This window comes from Haliotis cracherodii, unplaced genomic scaffold (assembly GCF_022045235.1).
Source record: "Haliotis cracherodii isolate W230 unplaced genomic scaffold, xgHalCrac1.p SCAF_3, whole genome shotgun sequence".
NCBI lineage: Eukaryota > Metazoa > Mollusca > Gastropoda > Lepetellida > Haliotidae > Haliotis > Haliotis cracherodii.
Window position 1 is genome coordinate 23,616,935 of NW_027266286.1, and position 23,749 is coordinate 23,640,683.

Sequence of the window (23,749 nt, forward strand, 5' to 3'; positions counted from 1 at the left end):
TTTGCCAAGTCGCACCGGGTCGCTTACGATCTGAATAAGTTCGATTTGCTGCCGCTTGTATCATAACAATATTCTTTTATGAATTACCTCCCTTTGACCAAGCCCCGATAGTCTTTCGTTACCCCACAGCACAAATTGTATTAATTTTGCCACAAGATTTTGTGCTGTTCTTTTAGATATGTCTGACGGACAGATTGATACTTTCTGAGTGAAATTTTAATTATCAATTAATAAATTGACGATGAGATTTAGTACCACTTGCACGTCTTTTTAGAAGTATTTACGCCTTTTGATTTTATTACACTTAATGGCGTATTACAATGTGCAAATTTCAGTTATGTAATGGCGTTAGCTTCAGGAAAGCATGAAAACAGCACGTTTTAAATGTTTACGATTTTGGTGAAACCCATGAGCAAAGGTATGATGCTGACAGACCTAGAATCTCAATTAGTGCCAACCTTAGATTCGATCACACGACCATACGATCCTACTCCGGATAGCGACTGGGGACTCCGTGGCTCCGGGTATGTACAAATGTAAATATCAATGATGTATTCCACAGAATAACAATAACAATAAACCACATCAAAATATACATGTCTACGACAACAATGTTATTTATAAACCAACGAGATGATCACATTTAGTTTGGTCATGAATCTAATCAAGTAAAAACCCAACCCAAAATTTAATCTGAGGTATAACAAGTGACTCACTCACCTTGTATTCGAATGATAGTCATCGTATAAATGAATACACTGCGGGAAACTATATATTTAAAAACCTTTCCTTTTTCCATGTTCAGTTTTTCCTCGTGGGTATTATGGGTCAGAAAGGTAACGAATGCTTGTCTCAAGAACCAAAAAACGAGGATCGAGTGGTTGCAGTTGATGATCTATCTCATATCGCTGCTCATACTATTAACCACTGGTTCCTGGCCACCACGAAGTAGATGTAATATTGCTTACGGCAGCATACAACATACATTCACATCCAGTTCGGTCTTCTGTCTATTTACAGAATTAAATTGTGTGTGTGTGTGTGTGTTTGTGTGTGTGTGTGTGTGTGTGTGTGAGTGATACAAATATGTGATAAATCATGACTAAAAACATCCGAAAACATAGAAAATGTACTTTTAAGTAGCTTTTGAGTCGCTGAAATGTGAAGTGAAAATGTCAAAAACTAAAATAGAAATGTCAAAAACCAAAACGAAAAGGTCAAACACTAAATGAAAATGTCAAAAACACAAAACGAAAATGTCAAAAACTAAAATGAATTCACAGAAAACTATTTCCACCTCAGTGTAAATATTATCACCGCGGTGATAATATTCCCACCGCGGTGAAAACTATTTCCACCGCGGTGATAATATTTACACCGCGGTGGAAATAGTTTTCTGTATTTTCATTTTAGTTTTTGACATTTTCGTATTGTGTTTTTGACATTTTCGTTTCGTTTTTCAGCGATTCAATATCTTCTTTACACATGATTTATCACATATTTGTAAGACAAATCGTGTTAATTTGCAAAAGGTTACGATAACAGTAAGTGAAATATCAAAATATTGAAAAACAGACTCCGTGTCCCTTATGGGCCACCGTAACCATCAGTATATATTGTTTTTCTTATTACGCGGGTGACAGACATAACTCCTTCAAATAGACCCGTGAAGATCCGGGGTAGAATAGGTCTTCAACAACCCATGCTTGCTGTAAAGGGCGACTATGCTTGTCGTAAGAGGTGACTAACGGGATCGGGTGGTCAGGCTCGCTGACTTGGTTGATGCATATCATCGATCCCAATTGCGTGGATCGATGCTCATGATATTAATCCCTGGATTGTCTGGTCAAGAAAAAAATCACTGGCATTTGGCTAGAGGGCAGGCAGCTGTCCCCATAATAAAATCTGTTCTTTCCCTGTACAATGACTAATCTGGTAATTTTTTCACGTTCACATTTATGTTGTAAAAAGAAAGATATAGCATATTTCGTCTTTTCAAGCAGGTAATAATGGTTTAGTTCTCGGCAGGTCCACTTTGTGACAAGTGAGTGAGTTGGGTTTAACGCCGCTTTGAACAGTATTCCAGTTATATCACGAAGTGATGCAGGTCTCAGACTTAACTACTTAAATGAAACTCACGAGCACGGATATGGTGCTGACAAACCAAGTAACATAATCGGGGCAAACCGGGATTCGAACCCACGATCATAGGGCTCAGGCGTGCCCAAGGGACGCAACTCTGCACAACGAATCGCGGCTCTTCAGACGATATGGTCATCCGTGCCCCCTCTTGTGACAAGAAAATGTGACAGACAAATTTGTTGTGGCCAAATGAAAACTTTTTCAATATAGACTTTCATGTCCAGGAAACATTTATTTTGCATCCCAATTTGAATAAACGATTCATGTCTCTTACTGAATTTCATCATCACTATTTGGCGTCTCCGCTAAATATTTCATAAGGTGTCATCATGAAAGATAAATGTTTCCCCAACAACTCCTTCATGCCTCATTCTCATCCAGTGCAAACCTTTCAAGGGGTCTCATTCTCGTCCTGAACATACCATTCAAAGGGTCTCATTCTTCTCCTGAACATACCTTTCAAGGGGTCTCATTCTCATCCTGAAGATATCATTCAAGGGGTCTCATTCTCATCCTGAAGATATCATTCAAGGGGTCTCATTCTCATCCTGAGCATACCATTCAAGGGGTCTCATTCTCATCCTGAACATACCATTTAAGGGGTCTCATTCTCATCCTGAACATACCATTCAAGGGGTCTCATTCTCATCCTGAACATACCATTTAAGGGGTCTCATTCTCATCCTGAACATACCATTCAAGGGTCTCATTCTCATCCTGAACATACCATTTAAGGGATCTCATTCTCATCCTGAACATACCATTTAAGGGGTCTCATTCTCATCCTGAGCATACCATTTAAGGGATCCCATTCTCATCCTGAAGATATCATTCAAGGGGTCTCATTCTCATCCTGAACATACCATTCAAGGGGTCTCATTCTTCTCCTGAACATACCTTTCAAGGGGTCTCATTCTCATCCTGAACATACCATTTAAGGGATCTCATTTTCATCCTGAAGATATCATTTAAGGGATCTCATTCTCATCCTGAAGATACCATTTAAGGGGTCTCATTCTCATCCTGAGCATACCATTTAAGGGATCCCATTCTCATCCTGAAGATATCATTCAAGGGGTCTCATTCTCATCCTGAACATACCATTCAAGGGGTCTCATTCTTCTCCTGAACATACCTTTCAAGGGGTCTCATTCTCATCCTGAACATACCATTTAAGGGATCTCATTTTCATCCTGAAGATATCATTTAAGGGATCTCATTCTCATCCTGAAGATATCATTCAAGGGGTCTCATTTGCATCTTGTATATGTCCTTCAAGAGGTCTCATTCTCTTCCTGAACGTACACTTCAAGAAGTCTCATACTCATATAATTGCCCATTACTGATTGACAGAAATTGCTTGCTTGGTCTGTGGGGATTGTAGGTCATTGTATCATCATTGCCAATTGTTTCAAGCACTTATTTGTCTGTCTCAGACTTGACTGTTTACAGGCCACCACAATAAAGCCATGTCACAGGTCTGCATACTGTGACCAACAATTAAATTCATTCACTGTCAGGTTGGCTTCTATTACACAGTCTCACAAGCACATGTGCAAATCCCAGTGGACCTTGAATCAGAAGAGCTCGCATCCGTATGTAAAGGTTCCTTGTTCGGTGAAGTTTCTACAGCTCATGACATGTACGCTTCTGAGAAATGACAACAGACATGTACTATCTGTTTTGAAATATTTATTGCCAATCGTGATAACATAGCGTACTCGATGAGACATCTTATGACTATATGGTTATGAAGAATGCTCTCAGTCAAACTGACCAGCCATTACCTTTCAAGTGGACATAGTACAGCCTGACCCATTCTCATATTCTGTATAGCATGGGCATTAAGTGGCGCTTCTAAAGAATGACAAACAGAAGTAAAAAAATATCAATGAAAAAAAAATATAATAATTTCAGCTATCAATTTTGGCATAATTAGACATTAAGTAAAGAATATAATGGTAATATGGTTTTTCTTGAATTTACACCAAAGTCATCCTGGAAGCCTCTACTGTCTCTGTACACATAATGCTGAGGAAAAGCTTACACAATAGACAGAAAACAGAAGATAAATAATTATATTTTATTGGAATTAATGTTCAATTTATTATCAAATTTGTCTTTGATACATTCTTCAAGATTGGTTCCATCCATTTTCATCGAACACTATTTGAAAATTATTCTAAAAATCTCATGTCAGAAATATCAGAGTAAAATAAGTTAGAAAAAACAAATAAGCCTATAGTATAATCTGTATACAAGTGCTATGTTACATTACAGAGAAAACAAAAAATCCAAAAGACTTCATTGTATATATATAACATTTTTGCTGAATATGATTTCCTTTTGATGGTCCAGTATCGGAGTTATCTTCTCATTACAGCCACAACACAAACACCAGATGGCGCTCCTTTCAATGAGATCACACAAATGTGGTTTGAAACACAATCCTCAAAACAATTTCCATCTAAATTCAACTGGATAGCCATCAATGATAAAATATATTTAAACGTTTGCTACAAAAATAGTGATTTCTGTTATGTTCCCGTTCATATAGCATCACAAGCATTCAAAATCAGTAAGGTGAGTCTTAATAAACGGTGCTCCAAGATAGCTTAGGAATGAATTTTGTTCACCAGCTGAAAGGGCTGGCTGCTCTTGTTAAGAAATTCCCAAGCCTTGACAAAATCGTCTTAAATTGACTGGCCATGATATATTGGTCGCTCCAATTTAAACAAAACTATCACAGAAATACCTGCACAGAGACATACTACATTTATGTAAGAAATGAACTCCATGCATATCTGTATGTTGTCAAAAAAAAAATCCGCTAACATCGGTACCATACATGTCACCTCTTCCAAACCTTGTTGGCAATATATATATAGTTCTGCCTCAGTATTCATGACAGAAGGAATAGCTGCAGAAAAGACAGTTCCCCCATTACATGTTTCCCATTCAAGTGTGTGTTAACTACAAGGAAATTTGTAAAATAGCAACTGTTGACTTGAAGCGCCGGAAGTCTTTATGGCCTTAACAGATTCCGAAGAACCGGTCCTCTGGCATTTTGTTGCAGTTGAACTTTTACCACGTGAAAACCAGAGTGAAGAGTGGGGCCTGTATGACTGAACCCTGATGAGACTTAAGTGTTGTGTTGTTGCACGACATACACCTTGCCTGCACACTGCTAGCACTCAGAACTAAAGCACAAACAATTTACTTGGGGGTAATAAGCAATTGTTTATCTGTACAGTCTGGTTACAAAATATAAATCAGATACAAAAAGGCATTATTGGATAAACCTAGTCAGCTAAAACAAGTTATCATTTTACATATATACTGACAAGTTTGACAACCCAAACATAACCATTGTACCCAAACTGTCTTGTGTAATTTTGATTTCATTTACTCAAACTCAAGTTCAAACATTATCTTGGAAAATCCTAAGTCTACTGTAAAATGCCACCTCTGGTGACCTTAGGGAATTAATGATTAGTAAAATCCATCTGGAATATTGAGTAAACCTCCGACCATGCCAGGCTGAATGACACCTGCATGAAGTTGCCGTCCCATTGTTCTCCATTCATATATTCATGAGGCAAAAATTGCTTCTCGGCAATTAACGCACGGAATTAGCCTCCTTACGATATATCCTGAGTGAGAAGACCTCAGTCTAGAGTGATCGTGAGAGATAGTAGGTCCATAGAACAGTAGATAGAAATGTGGCTATATAAACTGGTAGGTCAGTTCTTGGTAGTTCCCATAATAAAACATATTCAGCATGAGAACCCCATTCACAGTGGTCGAGTGGATTGCCTTCTTGGTGAGGGGAGGAGGTTCTCATGGTCAAAGAGATGATAGTACTTGTTCACATGCTCTCGAACTCATCCACTCGCCGTTTTGTGTTGCCCTGACGGATCTGTTTTAGAGTTTTGTATTTGTCACGGCCAGCTTTCTTGTTGTCAATATGGAGTTGGTCCATCTTTGTAATCTTCTCCTCATGACGAGCATTGTCCAACTCAGAACTCAAAGACTGAAATAATAGATGGGATCAGTTGTAACATAAGAAGGAGTGAGTATGATTTTAAGCCGCTTTTAGCATTATTCAAGCAATATCACAGGGAAGGACCCCAGAAATGGGCTTCACAAATTGTACCCATGTCGGGAATCGAACCCGGGTCTTCGGCGCGATGAGCGAACGCTTTAACCACTAGGCTACCCGACCGCCCCTTGCTGGTTACACGACTTACAGGTACTTAACTGAAGATGGAAATCACATACTTTTCTAACAAGATTTTAAACTTATGCTATCTCATGAATCCTAGTAATCAGTGATTAGCTGGTGAATATATAATGGCATCATATAGCAGTTTGAAGGAGAAAGACACTTGTTGTTTTTTACATCAAAATATCTCCAAAGAGATCTTCACACCACAGTTCACCAGGAATGCAAGTTTCACAATTTCATCATTTGTACATAAATCTTGAAGAATATACACAACACTTCAGGTACTTAAATGTCCAAGGCACTTACTAACAGTAACCTACTGAATATCTTTTTGTCCTTAATTCCATAACTATGAATCTGCAACATACCTTTAACTTAGCACTGAGAGACTCGTTAGTATCAGCTATCACTTGACGACTTTCTTCAGGTCGAGCCAAGTTCATGTAGTTTTCTTCCACTTGAAGTTCGGAGGCTGAAAAAAGGAAGAGATGAAAACGTTTAACATCTAGATTTGAATAGATTTGTGTTAGACCAATAAGCTTTCTTTATCCCCTTGCTATTTCAAGTAAAAAATATTGAAGGGTAATACAAGTCATGCCAAATCTTCTTGAAGGTCAGCCAGCACCTCAATCAATTAAAATGCCACAAAGCCGAAGAATAAACTGTAATTGGATATTTGAGAGATTTAAAAATAAAGGTTCAGAGATTGCAAGAAGACAGTATTGAGTGAGTGAGTTGGGTTTAATGCCGCTATTAACATTATTCCAATTACATCACGGCGTGTCAGCTTAATGTGGGAGGAAAGCCCGACGTGATGCAGGTCTCAGACGTTTACCACTTCGGTGGAACCCACGAGCACGGGTATGGTGCTGACAAACCTAGAAATAGGGCGAACCGGGATTGGAACCCACAATCATAGGTTTCTGGCGTGCCCAAGGGACACAACTCTGCACAGCGAATCAGACGACTGGGCCCCCCACGCCCCCCACAAGAAGACAGTAATGGTAGTGGTCTGTGACATATGTTGCTAAGTCAGATCAGTGCCGAAGGTTCATCAAGCAATATCCAAAGCTCCACACTAATGTTTTTTGACATTTAAAATAAGTCTGCCGTCCAGACAGTCCTCAAACCTAGATTCAACTTACATCCATGTTCCTCATTATCATCCTCATGTTCGTGCACGTGGACAGCTTCAGAGAGCCTCTCTTCCATCTCACGACGCATCCTCTCCTGCTCTTCCAACTCGGCCAGCTGCCGTTCCCGCTCTTCCTCTCTTAAGCGCAGCTGTTCGGCCAGATCCCGTTCCTTGGCCTCAGCTTCCGCCTTTGTCTTGTCCAGGTCCTCCTTCAGGTTGTTGACAAACACCACCTGCTCCTGCAGCTCGTTCTGTCGGCTCTCCAGAGCTTCCTTAGCTGCCAACAGTTCTTGTTCCTACAGAGATAGAACAAGTCATTTCAGAATGTCTTTTCTGAGAAACAGGGCTCGATTTAGCTATTTATAATACATGCACCAGTGCCACCAATTCTTGAAAAGTGGAAACTAATATTTGTGTCAACACTCACCAAGTGATTTTAAATAAAATTAAATTTGTGTCAGACTAACCCTCACTTTTCCAAATAACTATCTTTGAACACACTCAATACCTTTCAGCTACATGTACCGTACATCACTCATCCCTGTGTTATATGTAATTTGTCATGCTTTCTTTGGCTTGACATCATCAATCTTCAAGATTATGTGTACATGTTCCTCTTATGTTTTACTTAACAGCAAAACATCATCAATTTATGTAAAATCATGACAGATTTTATTGAATTAGACTTGAGTCTCAGACTAGTGATGTTTCATAAGAGCATTCATCCATGCTTTTAAATAATTACATTGTAAACTACATGCGCAAATACACTCCAGCAATCAGTGATTTACTTGCAAGTCTTTGAGGTTGAATGTCACAAACGAAACTTAAGCTCACATCTTTTGTTTGAAAGCTTGCATGATATGAAAGTAGGTGACAAGTCATCTACCATCTGTAGTGAATTAACAATATATACAGCTCAAGGTACTGTGCAGTGTTTACATGCGGCACATCCTACTGTCAGTGGACTGTTACCCAACCCATCCATCATGTTCCCAGCGGACCTACGTACCAGTTTTAACCTCTCTTCTTCCTTGAGACTCTCAGATGCCTGCATCTGCCTCTCGGCCTCTTCCTTCTCAAGGCGGGTGCGCTCTAGTTCCTCCTGGAGACGACGCTCCTCGGCAATGGCTACCTCCTGAGCACTCATCTTTGCCTGCATTTCCTCAAACACTGCAACACAAGGGAATATTCTACACCATAACACAAGGGAATATTCTATACTGTAACACAAGGGAATATTCTATACTGTAACACAAGGGAATATTCTACACCATAATGCAAGGGAATATTCTATACTGCAACACAAGAGAATACTCTACACCATAATGCAAGGGAATATTCTATACTGTAACACAAGGGAATATTCTATACTGCAACACAAGGGAATACTCTACACCATAATGCTAGGGAATATTCTATACTGTAACACAAGGGAATATTCTACACCATAATGCAAGGGAATATTCTATACTGCAACACAAGTGAATATTCTACACAGTAACACAAGGGAATATTCTATACTGCAACACAAGGGAATACTCTACACCATAATGCAAGGGAATATTCTACACTGTAACACAAGGGAATATTCTATACTGTAACACAAGGGAATACTCTACACCATAATGCTAGGGAATATTCTACACTGTAACAAAAGGGAATATTCTACAACTGTAACACAAGGGAATATTCTACACTGAAACAAAGAGATATTGTACAACACAAAACAAGGAGATATTCTACACTGTAACAAATTAACATTCCACAGTGAAACACCAGCGGATATTGTACAATTTAAAAGAAGGGGATATACCAAACTGGAACACAAATGAATATTCCACATTGTGACACAAGGGGCTATTCCACACTGCAACCAAGGGAATATTTTTTTTGTTATAACAGAAAAGAATATTCTACATTGAATGTAAAGAGAATTTCACTCATATTGACATGGACACACGTGTGTATGGCTGCTTATTCCATTTCAGCCAGTTTATAGCGCTAGCCCACTGAGATACCATGTCACAGTTCAGCTTGGATACTGGTCTCTGACATCACACTGACTCAAAGCCGGCCAGTCACAAGCACCATCTTCTAACATCTTTAGGTATGAGGATCTAACCACCGAACCATCACTATACCCACCGGACCACAGTGGCGGTTAGATATTCACAGCCTGACAACACTTACCCTTCTGTTTCTCACGATCATCCCGCTTCATCTGTTCCCGCTCTTCCTCAAGTAGGCGAAGTCTCTCCTGAAGCTGTTTCTTCTCACGCTCCTCAATCTCTCGCTGTTGTTTCTCTCGCAGCAGCTCATCCCTACAACCAGAGTTCTTCATACAATCTACGTCTTAATGTACAATAACAACAGCACCACATCAATCAAGTATATTGTCTCAGTCTGCTTCAAAACTTCAGAAGATTATACTCTCATCAAATGGCAAGTATTAACTGATCTTACTAGAACGAAATAATCTTACTTCAGTTTGCATCTTCAGCCATTAGCCCGAAGACTGAGAATCTGAACTCAAAGTAGTCCATAAAAATAACATCTCCAGAAAACAAAGTTAAAAGCCATGTTCGGGCTAGTAGACTTAAAAGTTTTGGGCACAGATTGCTAATTGACTTAGGCTTCAAATTTGTGCCTAAAGTCACAGACTGTTGTCCAAATCTTCAGTGCAAGCAACAGATAAAAAAAACGGAGATGCTTTGCAACTTAAGCCATAAAATCTCTGAGCTAGGTTGCTCTACACATTTTCAATTGTATGGTGCTGTATTGGTTTTGGGGGGGCCATGTAAAAAAAGCAAGGTTCTATGCTACGTCAGCCCACGTACACCAAGCTTCTAAAACACTGACAGCAGATATCATGAAGTATTTACTTTTTGCATGAACCACATAGCACTGAACTAATATATCATAAGCTCCAAACCTTGAGGACACATAATAACTACGCTTTTATCATTATCAGGGTGAATCCAGGAAACGATCGCAGGATCATAGGAATATGGGACAGCCAACAGTGGTGCCGTTGACAAATTTGTTTATTTAATACTTGCGACTTGTGATCTTTGGTTAGAAAAAGAACCATACCAAATTGTTTTCAGGACCTCAAGCTTTTCTACTGAACCACCTTTGACTACCACTAAACCACAAAGGCGGACTCATTCTGGGTCCATCTGAAGGGTCAACGCCCCGAGCCTGCTGTCTATCTGAAGCAGTGTAAGTCTATCTGAAGCAGTGTAAGTCTATCTGAAGCAGTGTAAACATGCAAACCTTTCCCTCTGCCTGGCAAGTTTCTCATCTCTGGCCTGAGCTTTCATCTGTTGCACTTCAATTGTGTCTGGCTTCCTCCTCCTCATGTACAACTCATGATTACCCATACACAGAGCTAAAATTCTCTTGCATATTCTAAGGCGAGGAGCATAAAAGATAAAGTCCTGAAAATTGAAGAGAATATTTGTTACCAAACCAGTGTCACTAGAATGTATTAAGACACACATTTACTACCTAGGTAAAGATCATGAGCATAGAGACAAAGATCTTTCATTATATTACCGAAACACATGAATAATATTTAACCTGTGGTTTAGTGCACTGAAATCAAATAACACCATGGTTACCACAAATTTGATAAATAGAAATCGGAATTGAAACACAAGGCACTGAATGTTGAATCTGATAACCATAACTTTTCTTGCTCAGTCTTGTCAATTCATATGGAAAGAAATTAACAGTAAGAAATGTATGCGTTTGTGCCGAGTTAACCTGTAACCCAAGAACGTTAATTTTAAAGCCCTATTCTGATTTTCTACCTTAAAGAATACTCACTGGTGCTTTCTTGTCTATTGGTTTAATAACAAACTTCTTGTCATTGAAAGAAATGTTCCGGATTTCACTCCATGGGAATCCGATCTTAGGTGTTAGTCTGAAATAAAAATATAAGAGTATGTAAACCTAGAGGCAGAAAACAATTGTGTTCTAGCTGAAGTCAATGTGCAAAATTAAGCATGATGGTCCTTGTTATAACTTTAATGCCAAAAGCTTAAGTTTTAAAGGGTCCCTAGATTCCAGTACTACAGAAGACCTCATGGACCCCCAGTCCCTCTTAATTTCAAACAGTGCAAAGATGGGTGATATTCCACTGATGATGTTGAAAAACTGACAAGACTTAACCCCTCTCAAATATACCACATCAATCAGGTGTGTCACACAATGGCAACAAATAACCTCAATAAAACCAGCCTTAGAAAGTAACTGGTCGGGACTACATGATAAGTTGACCTTGAACCCTTTGTCTTAATCGTAGTAATAGAAGTGAATAGTAACACAATGTCTTCACAGAAATTACTAACTTGTGTTTGTCATGTTTGTTGTAATGGTTAGAAACTTACTTATCATCCTTCTCATATACATTCAATCCAAGTGCATCTACTCCTAGAGAGAGTTCTGTCCCCTTCTTGTTTCTGATCTCGAAGTAATTCACACCGTACATCTCCAAGTCCTGTGCTATTTTGAGGTACTCCATCATGGCATCTTCTCTGTAATATAAGACAGAAAGCAGTTAATTACATTGTCTGGAAAGTACAACTTCAAAAAGGAAGGCATAGGACAATACCATATAACAAAGCAATAGATTTTTTTCTTTGTGTTTGGTTTGTGTGTCTAATGGCTGTGATTCTAGTGGTATGGGTGGTATTTCTAGTGGTATGGGTGGTGTTTCTGGTTGGTGGGTGATGTTTCTGGTGAGTGGGTGGTGTTTCTGGTAAGGTGGGTGGTGTTTCTGGTGAGTGGGTGATGTTTCTGGTGGGTGATGTTTCTGGTGAGTGGGTGGTGTTTCTGGTAGGGTGGGTGGTGTTTCTGGTGGGTGGGTGGTGTTTCTGGTAAGGTGGGTGGTGTTTCTAGTGGTATTTCTAGTGGTATGGGTAGTGTTTCTGGTTAATGGGTGGTGTTTCTGGTTAGTGGGTGGTGTTTCTGGTTGGTGGGTGGTGTTTCTGGTTTGCGGGTTGTGTTTCTGGTTGGGTGGTTGGTGTTTCTGGTGGGTGGGTGGTGTTTCTGGTTTGCAGGTTGTGTTTCTGGTGGGTGCGTGGTGTTTCTGGTTTGCGGGTTGTGTTTCTGGTTTGCGGGTTATGTTTCTGGTTGGTGGGTGGTGTTTCTGGTTGGGTGGTTGGTGTTTCTGGTGGGTGGGTGGTGTTTCTGGTTTGTGGTTGGTGTTTCTAGCCGGTGGGTTATGTTTCCAGTAGTTCCATGTTAATGTTTCCAATGGGTTGGTGGTGTTTTTAGTGGTTGGTGGCGAGAAGCATGGCAACGTACATGTGACTAAACATGTAAGGTAAACACTTGTCAACTTACGGAGTCATTGATTTGTGTTCACAGTACCAGGTTGTGATTCTTTCTTCCCACTGCTCTCGGCTCAGCTTGTGTTGATCGTATACTCTGAAAAGGTGAAATAATACAATCTCATCACATGCCAGAAATGCTGATATCACATCTACACAATTACACACAGCGTGTTTGTACCATGATTACAGAAGCCACATTCAAACATACGCTACTTCCTGGTCTTCCCAAAACAATTTGCAGGTGCAAGGCAAGGTGAGGGAAAAGTGAGTTTAACGTCACATTCAAGATTATTGCACTTAACGATATCCTACAGACATCCACTATCCGGGCATAAATGCTCCACCCACAAGACCATGGAGGCAGTCTACAGTTGTACGGCTATCACTTAACAAAAGTTTCCTTGTGGCATAGGTACATGGTCATCCTCTATTTCCTCACATAACTACTGTTTTGGTATCAAGAATTCACATGACAATAAACCACGGTTAATCCATTTTTAAAGGACCAAGTCATGCTTTTGTTTAATCAATATTTTATCTACATTTTATCAATATTTTATCTACATTTTATCAATATTTTTTATCAACAATCAAAGAAACATGTGATACAACCAACAGAAATCAGAGTTTGTTTAACGTGACACTCAGCAATATTCCAGCTATATGACGGCAATCTGAAAATCATCGAGTTTGAACCAGACAATCAAGTGATTGACATCAAGAGCATCAATCCACGCAATTTGGATCGATGACATGCATCAACCAAGTCAGCGAGCCTGAGCACCCGATCCTGATGGGTTGCTGGAGATCTATCCTACTCCTGACCTTCACTGGTCCAGTAATCATAGATGGAAAACTGGTGATGCCATTACAACAATTTAGCCCTCTTCAACCAGAAGTGCAACAACATGCCCCTACTGATAGTAACCCAAATACAACTATGCCTGCTCACTCCGAGTATGTGTGCATTTGTTGCACACGGCAGCAATAATACAGTTATGAGTGCGATAATGTAAATAATCAAATATGAACAAAAGGATCCAGTGATTGATACAATGAGCAAGCACTAACGCCCTTCAGGTACAATGACATGCTGTCAACTAAGTGATCCGCTTCATTAAATCGCCCCTTGCGACCAGCAATTCTAACCCAGATTCTGCACAGGGGCAGTCAAGCAGAGTAAGTCAGAATATCAACAAGCTGGTCTTACCTCTGGGGCAGTAATCTGTCATTGGAAAGGAACCCTGGTTTGTGAACATCAGTGCTGTAGTCATGATACTTTGCTTGACAGCTATAGGAAGCTAGGAGGACTGCCGTTTCTGGCGGGCAGTAAATATCATCATTCAAGATGCCCTCTTTCACTTGAAGGTAAAACATTCTCTGCAACACAAAATACATTCATACTTACAATCACTGCACTAATAGGTTTACTTGATAAATGACAATGAGGGAAGTCTGTGTCTGACAAAAATGGATGATTTATCTGGACATGCTGAATGGGTTTTGTCTGGCTAAAAAGATACTGTTTTAAAACAGGGATTATCTAGACCTGCTCAGAGGACCATATCATGGCTCCAAGTCTGAATCAAGTTTCAGGAAATATTCCCAAATTGGAATTAAAAACTTGCCAAGCAATGTTCTTTCAGTGATACAAATAATACAAGTTTGTTCAAATTCCAAAACTTGAACTATATTTCTAAAGCTAGGCTTTCATTATCATTACCATGATTACTATTGTAACATTTTTTACTTATTTCACTGATAACAGGGCAAATGAAGACTTACAAAACATGACAAGTTACAATACAGCTGTATATTATTGCACATATATTTGGAGCCCAAAAGAACCCATGAATAACGCAATGGCCTGTTACAAGCAGAAAAGACCTATCACTTTACAATGACCAGTGTCAAGAAAACTAACAATCAAAATACTGCATTACCTGTGTGATCTCCTGAATAAGTTCTTCTGATACATCTTCTGGGAAGAATTTTGCCCTGAATTTAAACTGTAGAGGTTGTTCTTTCTTAACATCCTGAGTTAGCACCTGCAAAACAAGTAACTCTGGTGGTAATAGTTCATATATATAGCTGCCAGCATAATGCTGAAGAAATACTTCACACCAATTATTGCCAATGAAGAATACTAGAGCACAGTGACAGTTCAGACAAAATCTAGCAGTTTTCCAAACTCTTAAATAGAAACACTGAAATTGTTGAGTGGGGGAGCATTATTTAAGAGATTTTTCCAAGTATTCTGGTCATATACTTAAGGGGACAAATCATATATTGTATGCTCTGCCAGCCATATAACCAGAATTTGTAGAACTGATCATTAATCTGACAAATTACCAAAAGTGCTGATTCAGCAGTTCATGTATGCATTCTTTTTCTGCACAACAATTGTATACACACAAACACGACTACATCTCTTTTTCTCCCCATTCAATGATGTTAAGAAATGTGAAGTTTGGAGATGTTCAGCAAACAGAATCCCTTCAATTGATTCCAGTCCCAATATTACATCGACATCACAAAACAAAGAGTACGAGTTGAGTTTTGTCCAGAAAGATTGACTGTTTTGTCAATACTGTTCCTGATGTAAGCTTAATTATCAAATCCATCTTTTGACCAAATCAAATGGTTTCAACACATTGATATCAAAATAGTTTTTGAAATGCCATCATCAGGTCATGATCTGTAATTTTAGCTTCACTAATGGACACCAATCAGACAAGCGTTCTTTTCACAACTCTTTCCATGTACACATTGTCAACTCACCTTCTTATTCAATTTTAACCAAGTAATACAATTCTTATTATCTATGTACATAAGTCCAAAGAACCATATCTCTCTCAGACCAATTGTTTTGACCACCTGGAAAGAAAAGAAAGAGACATCAACTACAGTTCATGTAACCACAGATGAAAGAACCTCAAACTCACTACATCATCACATGGTAACATGACGCAGATCAAGTAGTATCAAAATCGTGAATTTTACCCTGCTTTCAACAAGTATTTGAGTCATATTGGGGTGTTTCAGCTTCAAGATGTGGGAGGAAGCCCAACATGGTGAAGGTTGTGATGTTTACCACTAAACACGGGTATGGTGCTGACAAACCAAGCACCCTAATCAGGAGTATCCAGCAGGAACTTATCATGACTGCTCAGAGGCCCTATATTCGGGCCCTAGTCTGCAACAAATAATTGAAAATATTCCAAATCTGAATTTAAAATTTCCCAATTTCTCAGGGTTTACGAAAATAAGGGAATTAAGAAAATCTAATTTTGAACATTATCACAATTTTTTCCCAATTCTGCTGCCAAGGGCGCTTAGTTTGCAATCCGAGCTTTATCACTGATCCAGGCACACAATTCTGTCTTTTTTGTTAGTTTGTTGTTTAAGGCTGCACTCAGCAGTATTCCAGCTATATGACGTTGGTCTGTAAATAATCAAGTCTGGAAAAGGCAATCCAGTGATTGACATCATGCGCATCGATCCATGCAATTGGGATACGATGACATGCACCAAACAAGTTAGCAAGTCTGACCACTAGATGACGTTGGATGCCTCTTACGGCAAGCATGGGTTGCTGAAGACCTATTTTCTACCAGATCTTCACGAGTGGCACATAACTGTCCAGATTTATATTTCTAATAGTGTCCACTGATTAACACATCATGCCTATCATGCTCCAGCTATATCACTTTGTTGTTTAACGCAGCATTCAGCAATATTCCAGCTATAGGACGGTGGTCTGTATACAATCAAGTCTGTACCAGACAATCCAGTGTTTGATATTGTGAGCAATGATTCATGCTGTCGGGGTATAATGACACTCAATGAAGTCACAGAGTGTAACCGCCCAATCTTATCTACCTTGAGTAACTGGACTTAGTGATGTTATAAGCAACCTCCAACAATGTCGGATACAATGAAGAGCAATCAACCAGGGAACTAAGTCTGACCACCAATTTAACTGCCTCTTGCAACAAGCAAAAGCAGTGATAGAAATTAACCAAGAAAGTCTAGTAGCCTGAAGAGTGATAACATACAGCAATAACCCCCAAAATGTTTGAAATTCAACCAGACCTAAGGTCCTTTTTCTGAATCCCCTAAATGTTGAGAACCATGTACTTTTGATATGATTTGGGGGGGACGCCGCACTCAGCAATATTCCAGCTATATGACGGTGGTCCGTAAATAATCAAGTCTTGACCAGACAATCCAGTGATTGACCTCATGAACATCAATCCACACAAACCAGACCTAAGGATACCTTTAACATTAACAAAACAGACGCAGGCTAGCGCTAATTTCTATCCTGGAATAGTGTCGGGGTCTGATGCTCATTAGAAATCCCCATATAGCCTCAACCACCTGTGCAGTATGTTCTAAATGACAACACCTGTGATAGATGTACTACATAACACCTGTGAAGATGAACTGTATGACAGCGATAGAAATTGGCACTAGTACAATAGTCCTTGCCAAACTGCCCAATAGTTAAGGTATGGTAAGGACTACTAGACATTTGCCATTTGTAAGGATTTGCTGTATGCAATCATTATAAGGAGAAGTGGGCTAAAAGTGCTGGTTTCTATCGCAGTTCTGACTATGCCCATGGTCTATGTACCATGATGTACTACCTGACAACACCTTGGATAGATGTACAACATGACAACACCTTGGATAGATGTACTACTTGACAACACCTTGGATAGATGTACTACCTGACAACACCTTGGATAGATGTACTACCTGACAACACCTTGGATAGATGTACTACCTGACAACACCTTGGATAGATGTACTACTTTACAACACCTTGGATAGATGTACTACATGACAACACCTTGGATAGATGTACTACATGACAACACCTTGGATAGATGTACTACATGACAACACCTTGGATAGATGTACTTCATGACAACACCTTGGATAGATGTACTACATGACAACACCTTGGATAGATGTACTTCATGACAACACCTTGGATAGATGTACTTCATGACAACACCTTGGATAGATGTACTTCATGACAACATCTATGATAGATGTACTACATGACAACACCTTGGATAGATGTACTTCATGACAACACCTTGGATAGATGTACTACATAACAACACCTTGGATAGATGTACTTCATGACAACATCTATGATAGATGTACTACATGACAACACCTTGGATAGATGTACTTCATGACAACATCTATGATAGATGTACTACATGACAACATCTATGATAGATGTACTACATGACAACATCTATGATAGATGTACTACCTGACAACATCTATGATAGATGTACTACATGACAACATCTATGATAGATGTACTACATGACAACACCTTGGATAGATGTACTACATGACAACACCTTGGATAGATGTACTTCATGACAACACCTTGGATAGATGTACTACATGACAACACCTTGGATAGATGTACTTCATGACAACATCTATGATAGATGTACTACATGACAACATCTATGATAGATGTACTACCTGACAACATCTATGATAGATGTACTACCTGACAACACCTTGGATAGATGTACTACATGACAACATCTATGATAGATGTACTACCTGACAACACCTATGACAGATGTACAACATGACAACATCTATGATAGATGTACTACTTGACAATACCTGTGATAGATGTACTACATGACACCACCTAGAACATCATAAATAATTCCTTCAACTTGAGAAACCATATAGCATGTTTGATAAATTGAAGACAGAAAGAAAGGTATAAACCTACCTGGTCAAATAACTGTTTGCCAGTTGTGTTGGGTTGGATCGCGAACTCCAGTTCCGCGTCCATAGTGACAACACGGACATTGACCTGTAAATAAAATATGTGAGCTATATCTCTGATAAGTTGTAACATTGAGTACCATTCAAGCACACATTCTCAAAATATCTTAACAAAAGTTAACATCCAAATATATTATCATTATCATAGAATTCAACCTTTCCTCAACATGCCAGTCAAGAATGCTTTTAATGTTATACAATGTATAAGAATGAACAAACATTCTAATGTGAGTGTCCTATAGAATGTGAGTGGGGTACTAATAATACCTTTTGATCAATGAACATTTAAATTATAGGTTATTGGAAATGGTTGTCTTTTATTCTTGCAATCAATACTGTATTACACTCAATGTCACTGGTCAATGCCCGTAACATGGAATTACAAGTCTATCAATCACAACAATTTCAATTATACAGCTATAATGAAAATACTGGTTATGGTCTGGACCCTGATGCAGAAACTGGAGTCCATACATACATTCAACGAATGCCATTTCACCACGAGCTAGATAATAAGCAGTTGTATCCACAAACTCTTAAACATGGCACTACAATTTTATCTGCATCATTTGCACTCCAACACAAGGAACTTTAAAGCTTGCAATACCCTTTACTGTGTCTGAAATACAGCAGAAAAGTCAACGGGGCCTTGTCATTAACTTAATGTCAAAATTTAAAGATTTAGGGGTCCCCAGATTCAAATACCATGAACACTGATTTTATTTGGCCAGGAATCTGATCAAATGGTAGTGTAAAGTACATGTCCATGCATACATAATTATATTCCGTGCATGTGAATAGGGTTGCCAGCACTTTCAAAATTTTAACATAAAAAGTTTCGTCTTTTTTCACACTCCATTTACAGCTTCTCAATGATGCCTCAAGTCCTAACAATGCCTTTGTGCAATATCCTCATTAAATCCATGCTCATTATTGAATTACACATCAAGCTCAACTTGTGGCTCTCTCTGGAATACCATTATCACATGTAACAAAGCTCTGATTGAAGTTCGTAAAATAAACAACCCACATATGGGCTTTTTCAGTAGAACTCGCTTAACACTATGCATTTGAATTTGAAGATTGATTGACAATGTCATTATGATTAATTATTCAGGATGCAATAGGCTCCAGGAAGCATGAGATGAAGGAGCCAATGACATGCACATGAACGCTTAAGACTGGGTCACCCCGACCCTGACAAGACCTCATTAGATGCGTGAGAGCTGATCATGTGTAAACAGAGCTGTCTGGCACTGCAATGTGCAACGTGATATCAAGTGAGGAACATTAGCCATGTAAGATTTCTAGTAATAAAGGCAGTTCATGCACTCTAAAAAAAGCGCAAACATTACATCGAGGAAAGAACAGGGCAATTGTATTGATCAAATTAAGGGAATGTCTGTGAACAACATCCAGCTCAATGGGTCTTTCTCATGCACTCAACTTGAAAACCTGCTGTCACATTTTCGAAATTATATTCACAGCTGCATATTTCAGAAAGTAGTTCGGAAATGAATTAGGCCAGTGCCAGGATATGAACCTGTTTCATTTACCGTAACATAAACCTGACCTATATTTCATTCAACAAAGGTTAAATGTTAGGTTTATTACATATTTCTGGTTTATTCGCGGCCAAACATCTTTTAAAGAGCCTTAAGCCTTTGCAAATGGCAAGCCTGCTTTTGATGGCAGAGGAAGCCAGAAGCAAGCTCTTGTTTCAAATGTTCATTGTCAGAGCTATTCAAATCTCAGTCGTAGGATGACTCATAAATGTCAGCTCAGCTGCAGGAACTTTCAGTTGGAAAGTTTAAACAATCACCAGTCATGACTCAAACTGATTTTACTATATACTTTCCCCAAATTATGGAAAGGAGGTCAAACTAGTTTAATTAAATAACATGTGTATAAATTGTCAAAAGAGATGGTTTGTTTCACAAACTGTTGCAGCTAGACAGATGGTCACTCCCTATGTTTACATAAGACAACTGGGCCACAGTAGAGGGAGGTATTTATTCTGACTTTGGGTTAGCCATGTTTACTTCCTTAGAATTCAAAGATACATTCTTATCTTTACTGGGCTTTTCTTTTCTTCAACCCTTTCCAGAATCTATCTGTATTTCAAAACTATGTGAGCAGTTTTTTAAACTGAGCATGGAAGTCAAGCAATCTTTATCACTATACTAACATATTGGTTAAAGATGAGGTGCTTATTGCTTAGGTTCAAATACTTTCGGATCAAACTTCAAAGACCCCTGTACTAAATTCAACTGAGGCTACTTTCTGACCACATAAACATAATAAACATAAGGTTACAACATGACGATCCATTCTTATCACTGGCAAAATCTCGAGGATCTTAGAACAGTAAATATGGTAAACGGCTAGTCATGTGGTTAGGTGGTTTCATGTGTATAAGCATAAGTAAACCAACAAAATGAAAACAAAATGACTTAATTATTTAAAGTGGGTAGGTCAGTTAAAATTTAAAGACACATCGGCTGTATTTATTTTTGATAGTGACTATCAAAGGTTATGGCATAATAAAAAACATTTAGACAATAAAAACCTGTCAACAAAGGACAGTGAAATGACCAGACTCTACATTTACACTTAAACTAGCATCATATAAGATACTCAATATTTACAGAACTACATGGCCGAAAGTTAATTGCATGTACAATAAGGCTCATTAACACTTATAATGGAATAGCCTCAATTTATCACTCTACAATTAAACATATTGGCAAACCAATAAAACATGACCAGCACAGCCCTACATCATTAATACGCCTGTCAGTCTGAGTGATAACCAACACAAACTTTCCTTCTAAACTATCTAAAACCAGAGTAAATATTTAAAAGAGTACTTACCGGCTTCGGCATTTTGATTGTATACCCTCAGCCGCCGTCTAAAACCAAAATGTGTTAGAGATCCCCCTAGAAACCAGATTGGTGTTGAAATCCCTGCAAAAGAAGAGTGAACTGTTGGAGTGGTGCTTCAAGTTAGACATACAAAGGGTGTTAGCACATTCCTCCCCCTCGATCCTCTACAGCAGTGACATCATCCTGTGGAGTCGAGGTAGACATGAGCCTGGGTGTGGTCAAGCTGTATATATTGCTCTTCGTAAAACACACATCAGGCCCACCTCAAATTGCGTCATTAATCACAATTGTAATGTTTCCTAGTTGTTGTTATCTTGATAAATCTCTGTAGTTGAAAAGGGGTGTGATCAAGTATATGGGTTAGCTGTTACCAGTCAGTCAGTGTAACTTTCAAAAAAAGACATTTGATTGAAACATGTATTTTGCTTTGATATCATGGTTATTCAGTACATTCAAATGACACATTGATTTTAATTCATTTCAGTATGCTTAGAATAGACAGCTAATATCATCTCAAACAACCCATGAAAAGATCTTCATCAGTCGACACAAGATATCAACTCTCAAAGGACATTTTTCGTGTCAGCTTTGTACAATGCAATATATTCTCAAAACAATTAAAATCATGTCTTGCACCTTCAAACACCTGCCAATGTAGTTAGTGATAAAACTGAGATGACAGGTCCTGACACATCAATCTAAACATGGAATGTCTTCCACAGACTCCTGTTATAGCCTAATAACACTTACTTCAAAAACGTTTTTGCTTTAATTTGAATTTTACCTCGAGTACGGTCAAGCAATTGTTAGCATAAATACTAAATTCCAACATTAAATAAATATTTGGTATGCCTAAAAGATCACAATCAACGTGCAAAATGTTTTATGTGACATCGCTGTCAAATCTCCTGAAGACCTATATGCAACAAAAGTAGGGACTACATAGAAATGGCTTTGCTGGCGAAAATCATTCAAGCATAAAAATAGGTCATTCAAAAAAAAGATCCGGTACAGGGGTGTGTCACCCCTTTCCAAAGGTACATTATATCTCTATGCATATCCACGTTTCTTACAAACAATGTACATGTACTTTCCTTAATGAAATATTCTCGTTGGAATGTGAAAAAGCCCTAAGACGCTATTGAGGATGGGCCAGGTCTTTAAATAGACCCGGTTTTATTGAACTATCCCTCAAAGACATGCCTTTTCATTATTTCTAAAAATAAAACGCAAACCACGATACATGTTCCGGGAGAAATCAAGGTCCATATCTCTCTACAGCCCTAGGAGGAGGATTGTATCGAATATTTCGACGGGTTAGGAGGAGCGTAGAAAAAACACACACACACAAATCGGCAGCTTTAACCACTTATTTGCGCCATAAGCTCGAAGGCTCAAATACTGTGTCGCCTCCCTAGAAATCTCTCGCATGATCGTGTGACACGGTCTGGTGGGAGAAGGAACAACACCCCCGCCTTAGCTCCAACGGTCGAGCGCTCTAAAGGGGTAATCCAAATAAGTAAAATAAATCCAAAACGAACAGTCAAACACTGCACAGCACAAAACATAAACTTTTTGGTTACATCCATGTGCGTGAACACACCTCAAATCACAAGTTATAACGAGTGACAGGCTTGCCAAGTATCCAGCAGAAAAAAACTAAGCTGTGCACATCATCAGCAATATTCAAGCATATTCCGCACTTGTACCGCAAGAAAGAGTGATGATAATCACCGTACTGCAACTTGTGAGGCCGATTTTAACTCACCCTGGAACTGTCAATGCTGAATAGCCTAGTTTTGTAAAGCACCGGTTCGCAATATGGCCGTCATAGGGTGGGGACCGATGTCAATCAATAGCCAGACCCCTCTACGACGTAATGCCTCGTTCTGATTCACGCACCTTGACTTCCGCCGGAGGTAGACGACGCCCAGCTAGAGGTTTAAAGGTGCTGTCACTATAGAATATTAAATTTTAACACAATGGGGACTTTCTTTTCCAATATGAAAGAACTTTCCTGAAGTTCTCATAAGATGTCTTGAAAAAATAAAGGTTACAGATAAAACATACAGCAGCCATGATTATTAGAGCGATTGGGATGTTTATCTTGCCCATAAGCTACTTAAAGGCTAAATAAGCTATCAGTATAAATATTTACTTAATGGCCTACTG

General features: G+C 38.9%; 1 protein-coding gene across 2 annotated transcripts; it reads right to left on the minus strand.

The window, feature by feature from the left end:
* Positions 1 to 3,817: 3,817 nt before the first annotated feature.
* On the minus strand, positions 3,818 to 23,452 carry LOC139475889 (radixin-like). Of its 2 annotated transcripts, none has more exons than XM_071259106.1 (15): positions 23,346 to 23,452; positions 21,566 to 21,658; positions 18,636 to 18,719; positions 15,632 to 15,727; positions 14,794 to 14,898; positions 14,061 to 14,230; positions 12,861 to 12,944; positions 11,903 to 12,049; positions 11,340 to 11,436; positions 10,785 to 10,948; positions 9,699 to 9,829; positions 8,518 to 8,678; positions 7,516 to 7,801; positions 6,739 to 6,842; positions 3,818 to 6,175 (listed from the first exon to the last, which is right to left on the minus strand). In XM_071259106.1, exons 2-15 carry the CDS (start codon positions 21,575 to 21,577, stop codon positions 6,011 to 6,013), a joined length of 1,806 nt encoding a protein of 601 aa, XP_071115207.1. In that variant the 5' UTR covers positions 21,578 to 21,658; positions 23,346 to 23,452; the 3' UTR covers positions 3,818 to 6,010. The 2 variants fall into 2 exon arrangements, with proteins under 2 accessions (XP_071115207.1, XP_071115208.1); XM_071259107.1 differs by lacking the exon at positions 23,346 to 23,452 and adding an exon at positions 23,181 to 23,286.
* Between the last annotated feature and the right edge of the window lie 297 nt (positions 23,453 to 23,749).